This window comes from Elgaria multicarinata, chromosome 22 (genome assembly GCF_023053635.1).
Source record: "Elgaria multicarinata webbii isolate HBS135686 ecotype San Diego chromosome 22, rElgMul1.1.pri, whole genome shotgun sequence".
Taxonomy (NCBI): Eukaryota; Metazoa; Chordata; class Lepidosauria; order Squamata; family Anguidae; genus Elgaria; species Elgaria multicarinata.
Window position 1 is genome coordinate 11,430,348 of NC_086192.1, and position 8,403 is coordinate 11,438,750.

General features: G+C 49.3%; 1 protein-coding gene across 2 annotated transcripts in view; it reads right to left on the minus strand.

Moving 5' to 3' along the window:
- The window catches only part of AUTS2 (activator of transcription and developmental regulator AUTS2), a 30,438-nt gene extending 22,356 nt beyond the window's left edge, over window positions 1–8,082 (minus strand). For both annotated transcript variants that reach the window (XM_063146473.1, XM_063146472.1), the window contains exons 1-3: window positions 7,919–8,082; window positions 5,720–5,961; window positions 3,419–3,463 (exon numbers count right to left, since the gene is read on the minus strand). In XM_063146473.1, the coding sequence (XP_063002543.1) occupies window positions 3,419–3,463; window positions 5,720–5,961; window positions 7,919–8,012 (381 nt within the window). In that variant the 5' untranslated portion in view covers window positions 8,013–8,082. The remainder of the gene's footprint in view (window positions 1–3,418; window positions 3,464–5,719; window positions 5,962–7,918) is intronic.
- Between the last annotated feature and the right edge of the window lie 321 nt (window positions 8,083–8,403).

An 8,403-nucleotide genomic window follows, 5' to 3' on the forward strand; every position in this document is an offset into this window, starting at 1 on the left:
TGGAAGCTCAAACGCACGGAGCGGAAGGAAGGTGTGAGAAAGTCATTCCGACTAGGATTGCGCCAGAACCTGCCTCCGCATCAGGTTCTCTGAAGTTACGCGCGTTTGATAAGGGGCTTCCTTTTCTCCTTGGTCGGACAATTGTCTCGCTTAGTTTGCATAGTTTTGCCTAGGGGGAAGTTTCCAAGAGATTAGACTCTCTTTAGGTGGAAGAGACGTTTGTTGCTTAATAAAAGCTTTGTGGATTACCTAACAGGCCTCGTCATTTGCATTCCATCAAAAGCAGGAGTTTTCAGAGAAACACGACAGGTGAGCGGTGATGAGAGCGTGGTTTCCTGTCTCCACACGAGCGTTAAAAACTGCCTTTGTCTAGCGGTGAGAGAGGAGGTTGCACCTGGGAGGGGACCTGCTACAGGCCAACTGGGGAGCGTCCACACGCTTCAGGTTCGCTACCTGTGTTCTACCTGTGGGTCTCCAGGATTTAAGACAGGAATCTTTCCCAGACCTGCTTGTAGAAGCAGAGACTGAGCTTGAAACTTCTGTGTGCAAAGCCGTTGCCCTCTTTCTGAACTCCATCCCTCCTCCATATTCATGACGAGCAATTAATGCTTTCTTTAGAACCTTAAAGTAGCTGAGGAATCAAAACGGCAGGAAACACTTTTCGAGTTTTCTAACCGGTCGCTGTTTATAAGGAAAAGACAAAAGCAAAGAATTTTGCTTTGCTGCCTTTCAAATGTGATTCACTGAAAATTACTATTTAACTGAAGATTTAAACTGAAGCATTTCTGATGAGCTCTAAAAGTCCCCCATTAAAATTCAATCAGGAGTTTAGCATTTTAATAAGAGATGTAGGAATGGAAAGGACGGGCAGTTCCAGCGCCATTAGCGTGGTATACTGAAAAGTTCATCACACCAAACATCCAAAGAGATTGGACGCATTTGCACATCACAATAAGCTAAAATTCTAAAGCAGTGGTTCCCAAACATTTTCAGGTCACCGCCCCTTTGGTTCCACAAACTCATGCCCAGTGCCCCCCTACCCTACACTATAAAAATCATTATTCAGAATAGCGGCTTTTAACAACCCACTAAGGAAGGTAATAACAATAAAATGCAAAACAGTAACAATTAATTTAATATTTATTCAAAATCCAAAGCACCCGCTGCAGGCTTGCCGAGGGAGGGAGGGAAAAGAGAGCGAATGCCTCTGTTTTGCAGCCGGCGTGGCGGGGCACACCAAGCAGGCTATGTCTCTTCATTACGGTTGTGGTACTTTTGAAACATTTCAATTCACCGTTAAAAGGCCTCTTCTTAAACAGTATTAATACATGTGTGGATTCTTCCCCTATATAGCTTGGGACCAAACTACCTTCTCCCATCAAAATGTCCCTGGGTTTTAAGACCTTCTGGAGAGGCGCTTCTCGGAATAGACCACCTCGAGCGCCCCCCTGCTGCCCTCTTGCCTCTTAACACCCCCCTATGCAATCCCACATGTATTAATTACCGCCTACTTTGGAAACCACTGTTCTAAAGCATTCTAACTTACTGTGAATAAGCCAGCATGCCGGTGCATGTGTCTGATTGCAAAAGGACCGGCTAAATGAACCACATTCGTGGTTTGTTTTTCACGAGGTGCAAACCAGGAACTCTGGTTTGTCTCTCTCCGGACAAGCCAGAATCATAAGCCATGGTTCTTGGCTTATGACTGTGGCTTTTCAGAGGAGAGACAAGCCAGAGTTCCTGGTTTGCACCTCATGAAAAACAAACTACGAATATAAATTCGACAGTTATTTACCTGCCTCTGCTTGCAGTGGGAGTGATCAGACAGCAGGCACCGGAATTGGTGTAGAATTCCAGAGAGGAGTCACCGAAAATTCTCCGCCATCTTGTCCCAGGAGACTTGGGGCATAGCTAGATGGGGCGATATCCCGGGGATCACCCCTGTGAGTTCACATGACGCACAGGGGATCCCGGGAGCAGGGAGGGATGATCCCTCCCTTGGCCCGGGTTATCGCCCTACCCTTTTAGCCTGCTTTTTCCGCGGTCTTGGGATGATCCGCATCGTGGTTTTTCCCAGCTCCTCGCGAGTAACCGCAAGGACCCAGGCATCAGGGGTGGGGTGGGGGGAGCGGGGAAATTATTTTTTTTTAAAAAAAAGTTTGCACACAAGTGCTCCTTCTCCTTTTTTAAAAAATGGCAGGTGCGACGTCCTCTTCCTCTTGGGACGTTGAGCGCTGCATGTAAGACTGAGAGGGGATCTCGCTGTCATGTCTCACCCTACTGCCCCTGTTTTGGGAGAAGGTGTTTCAGGTAATCAATCAGAATCTGATTCAGAACTAGAAGACACAGCGCCAGACACCAGCCAGCCTGTACCAGTGAGGGAGGAAGCTCTCATGGGCGATTCCCCAGCTGGGAGTCAGCCCTCTCCAGAGCTTATCTCCTCAAGGCCAAATCCTACACACTTGGTGGGAAGTGAGGTTTCTTCTTGAGGAGAGCGTCCTGACAAGCTAGCTCATGCTAGGGTCCGACGGAAGCGCAAACAGATGACGCTGAAGGAAGGTGTGAGAAAGTCTGTTAGATTGTGTCAGACCCTGCCTCCGCACCAGACGCTCTAAAGTTACGGGTGTTTGAGAAATGGTTTCCTATTCTTTTGGAACGGACAATTGTCTTGCTCAGTTTGCATAGTTTTGCCTAAGGGGACGTTTCCAAGAGGTTAGACTCTCTTTAGGTAGAAGAGACGTTTGTTGCTTAATAAAAGCGTTGCGGATTACTTAGCAAGCCTCGTCATTTGCCTCCGATCGAAAGGAGGAGTGTTCTGAGAAACACGACACTCGCAATCATAAAATCGCGAGGTCATACCCCTCCACCCCTTTTGTCTAGCCATGGCCTTGGACACAGCAGTGGGGGTTGCAGCCTTGTTGTAGGTCTTTTGATATTAATGAACTTGGGACGCCAGAATGTGACCCTCACTTCTTTATCGCCATGTCAGAATGCAAAGGAAAGGTCACACAGATCTGCTTTCCCTGCTTGAATAAATAAGGGAACCAGTGAGAACAGGGGAGACTCTGAGCATGTGCTGAATCCCCAAACCCACTGTCAATACCCGACTTAGGCATGTTTTCAAGGTTATTTTGATTTTTTTAAAAAAGGATCTTTTCATTAAAGGTATTACCTCTTTCACAAGGTGATAAGCCAAAAGCTAAGGCAACTGACAATATCGATGACGGACATTTGTATAGCGATGGACAGGAGGAAATGACACATAAAACTATTCTGTACAGCACCATGAACATTGATGGCGCTATATAAATAAATATTAATAATAATGATGATGACGTTCTGCTACTGATTGAATGGTGAGATTAGACCACTGACGAAAAGAAAGGGAAAGATTTTTTATGCAGTAATAAGAACTCACACTGTGACGGTAGAAAGGGTCAACTTTTGTAGGGTATTTGTCAAACTGTAAAAGGATCAAAACATACATTCAATATATTATATTTGAGAGAAGGGCACACATTCCTTTGATTCAACAGACGCCTTTGGAAGGCTACCTATCTAAAGGTTCGGCTACCCACGGGCATAGCGGTGGTCACCAATTTCTAAACAAGAGTTTGATGAGAGAGCATGGGCAACAGCAGTAAGAATATCATCATACTTCTCCTATTTCTAGAATCTATTTTGCCCCCAAGGTGCTCTGAGATCCAACCTTTTCATTCTTTTGGTGAAAAGAAGAAAACTACAATTTCGCCTGGTTTACTCCGGTTCTAGAACTTGGCCTTATTTCTCTCCCTTTTCAAGACAGTGCCTCGTTACTTTTAGGGCTAAGTGTAAGATAACTTGCGCGAGACAAACGGGCCCTGGGAGCGGGTTTAAATATTTAGGAAAAGGCACATGGAGCAATTATCTTGGGGATGTTAGCAAAACACAATATTGGAGGTAGGGAGGAGAATAGGACTGTCCTTCTAGCTGGAGACGTGGGAGATTTAGGGCATGGCTTGACAAGGGAGTGGTGGAAGGGTGTGATCTCGAGATTTTATGATCGTGAGATTGTCCTCGCCTACACGCCGCGCGCGACGTCCCAGGGAGAAAAGGATGTCGCAGCCGCCATTTTGTTTTTGAATCGGAGAGGAGCGCAAGAGCGCTCCTGCGCAAACTGTGACTGTTTAAAAAAACCACAACCTCACGCTCCCCCCCACCCCACCCCCCAATGGGCACAGAGCTCCTGAGAAGCTCCGTGCCCCGGATCCTTGCGGTTACTCGCGAGGAGTCAGGACGAAAACGGGATAGCGGGCCACATGTTCTGCGGTCTCGGGATCATCCTGAGACCACGGAAAAATTGGAATTTAATGGTACGGTGACATCCCGGGCCAAGGGAGGGATCGTACTTCTCTGCTCCCGGAATCCGCTGTGTGTCATGTGGATGCACAGGGACAATCCCGGGATGATCACTGGGATATCGCCCCATCTAGCCATGCCCTTAGTCTGTGATTTAATGCATGTGATTTACTATTGAGCTATGGACCCTCATCGTAAGCCTATGGGAACATAAGCAAACATGAAGGTGCATTCCACTCCGAGTATATCTATCCGAGTATATCCAGGATCTCTTCTCGATCCTCCCAGAGTGCAGGACACGGAATAACAGGCTCAAGTTAAAGGAAGCCAGATTCCTTCTGAACATCAGGAAAAACTTCCTGACTATTACAGCAGTACGACAATGGAACCAGTGACCTAGGGAGGTTGTGGGCTCTCCCACACTAGAGGCCTTCAAGAGGCAGCTGGACAACCCTCTGTCAGGGATGCTTTAGGGTGGATTCCTGCATTGAGCAGGGGGTTGGACTCGATGGCCTTGTAGGCCCCTTCCAACTCTGCTATTCTATGATTCTATGATCAGGAAAAACTTCCTGATCGTTAGAGCAGTACGACAATGGAATCAGTTACCTAGGGAGGTGGTGGGCTCTCCCACACTAGAGGCCTTCAAGAGGCAGCTGGACAGCCATCTGTCAGGGATGCTTTAGGGTGGATTCCTGCATTGAGCAGGGGGTTGGATTCGGCCTTGTAGGCCCCTTCCAACTCTGCTATTCTATGATTCTATGATCAGGAAAAACTTCCTGATCGTTAGAGCAGTACGACAATGGAATCAGCTACCTAGGGAGGTGGTGGGCTCTCCCACACTAGAGGCCTTCAAGAGGCAGCTGGAAAACCATCTGTCAGGGATGCTTTAGGGTGGATTCCTGCATTGAGCAGGGGGTTGGATTCGGCCTTGTAGGCCCCTTCCAACTCTGCTATTCTATGATTCTATGATCAGGAAAAACTTCCTGATCGTTAGAGCAGTACGACAATGGAATCAGCTACCTAGGGAGGTGGTGGGCTCTCCCACACTAGAGGCCTTCAAGAGGCAGCTGGACAACCATCTGTCAGGGATGCTTTAGGGTGGATTCCTGCATTGAGCAGGGGGTTGGACTCGATGGCCTTGTAGGCCCCTTCCAACTCTGCTATTCTATGATTCTATGAACTTCTACTTGGACTTACATCAGTTCTCCATGGTCTCAGTCCAAGAGAACTGTCCCATTTACCTTTCAGGAGCACACCTCCCCATAGAATTTCTTCCTGCACAAACACGTTCACCATTATTACTTTTCATCATCACCATCATCACCATCACCACCATCACCATCATCGCAACAAAAGAGAGTGGTCCTCTACTTATCCTCACATTTCTGCCTGGGGTACGCACCATGGGTGGTGCTGGTGTTGGCATGATGGCTGTGGGTGGGATAGCGTGGGGGAAAGGCGTGAAGGTATGCTGGTGGGTGTGCTGGTGGGTGTGCTGATGCTGGTGCTGGTGCTGGTGGAACTCCGTCCTCAAGTAGGGTGGTGGGCCCAGCGAGGCGCCGCGGTCAGCACTCTGGGAAGCTAGAAACCGAGTGTTCAGCTCCTGGCGGAGAAGATCTTGCTCTGAAAACCAAGACAACAACATAAGCGTTTGACCTTCTCATTTATACTCCACTCAGTTCTTCCATTGTTTCTGACATACCATGTATGTATGTATTTACATCCTGCCTTTTTTCCTCCAAGGAACCCAAGGCGGCGTACATAATCCTCTTCCTTCTCTCCACTTTATCCTCACAACAACTACTCTGGGCTTTCCTAGATCTACCTACCTTAAAATCCGGTGGTGAGAAGGGGCCAGCCCGTGCTAGAAGCAGCGCGGGCTGTCACTCCTTTCCACACGTCAGACGCGACGGGGTAAAGGGAAGCCCCGTCGCGTCCTCCATTTTGTTTGAGCCTTAAAGGGTACCTCGAAGGTAGATTTTTCTAATTAAAAGCAGGGTTCCCCGCCCCCCGCGATCTCCGGTTCCCCCCACCCAGCAATCTCCGGTTCCCCCCTGCAATTTCCAGCTCCCCCCGCGATCTCTGGTTTCCCATCCCCCATGGCTCTGATTCCCCCCCCCCCAATCTCCCCCCCCTACCCTGATGGCTGCAGGTCTCCTGCGGAGCTCTGTGCACTGTCCGCTGCTTTTCCTGGCTACTCGTAATTGCAGTAGCCAGGAAAAGCGGCGGACCGGTTTACACGCCCGTGGTCTCGGGCTCAGCCCGAGACCTCAGGTAATACCGGGCCACAAGTGGTGCTGGTTACCCTGGGGCCAGGGAGGTTTGACCCCTGCCTGAGCCCGGGATCCTGTGTGTGTCATCTGGACGCACAGGGACGAGCCCGGGCCTTGCACCGGGCTAAACCCTGGTCTAGCAACGGCCCTTGTGAGGTGGGTTGGGCTGAGAGTCTGTGACTGGCCCAAAGTCACCCAGTGGGTTTCCATGGCTGAGTGGGGACTAGAACCCGGATCTCCCAGTCCTGTGTGTTCTGATTAGGGCTAGAGGAAGAAATGCAATAGCTAGCTTTTCTGGCCTAAACAATGATGGCTGGTTTTAACCTATAAAGCCTTACACGGCTTGGGACCACAACTCCTGACGGAACGCCTCTCCCAACATCTAAAGTCCTCCTTTGAGTGCCTACTCCAAGGGAAGCTCAGAGGATGGCAACAAGGGAGAGGGCCTTTTCAGTGGTGGCCCCCCAATTCTGGAATGATCTCCCCAACGAGGCTCGCCTGGCGCCAACATTGTTATCTTTTCGGTGCCAAGTCAAGACTTTTCTCTTCTCCCAGGCATTTAACAGCATTTAACAACGCTAAGTTTGTTTTCTAACGGACCCCAGAATTGTTGTTGTTTAAAATGGATACTGTTGTTTTATACTGTTGTTTTTACATGGTTTTAAATTTTGTATACTTTTTTTTAATGTCTACCGTTCTTAACTTTTGTAAACTGCCCAGAGAGCGTCGGCTATGGGGTGGTATATAAATTTAATAAATCAATAAATAAACACATGTTCGGGTGGGCCAGCGGAGCGGCCCAAACTCCTACTTCGCCACGTAAGGGACGGATCTGGAAATGTGGCTGAACGTCATGCGAAGACGCGGCAGCAGCATTTCTTTCGAACGCGGCATTGTGGTTGCCCTGAAAGAGAATCTCCCTCCCAGCCCAAATCCGCCTGCCCTTGGATGACAAGGAAGGAAAGGAAAGGAACCTCTCGTGCAAGCACTGAGTCATTACTGACTCTTGGAGGGACGCCAGCTTTCGCTGACGTTTTCTTGGCAGGCCTTATAGCGGGGTGGTTTGCTGTTGCCTTCCCCGGCCGTGATTACCTTTCCCGCAGCTAGCTGGGTACTCATTTTACCGACCTCGGGAGGATGGAAGGCTGAGTCGACCCGAGCCGGCTGCCTGAAACCAGCTTCCGCTGGGATCGAACTCAGGCCGTGGGGAGAGTTTCAGCTGCAGAAACTGCTGCTTTACCGCTCTGCGCCACACGAGGCTCATATTGGATGACAAACCATTGGCTAATCCCGGCCAGAATCCTCACCTGAGTAAGCACCTCCGGCAGGATGGCCTGGAACCTGCAACGTCCCTGATGTCAGAGGAGGAGGTGGGGGTAACGCCGCGGGAGGGGCAAACATATTGGGGTGATGGGCGTGGGCAGGAGGTTGGAGGCTGGATGCAAAGGTATGGAGTGGGCTGTGGTTTGGTAACGAGTGAGGGAAGGGAGACGCTGACGGGTGGTGAGCGATATGCGGAGGGGCCTTGGCTGGGGTGCTGCTTCTGCTGCTGCTGCAAATGAAAGAGGCAGAGAGAAAACATTATTATTATCATTATTATTATTTGTATCCCGCCTTTTGCCCAATGCTGGGCCTCAAGGCGGCCTTACAAAGTTTAAAACATACATGTGTGTGGGGGAGAACAAAACCATAAACGTTTAAAATACACAACAAAATTATAAGACATTAACATAAGCCACAGCTAGACCTAAGGTTTATCCTGGGATCATCCAGGGTTCGCCCCTGCCTGAGC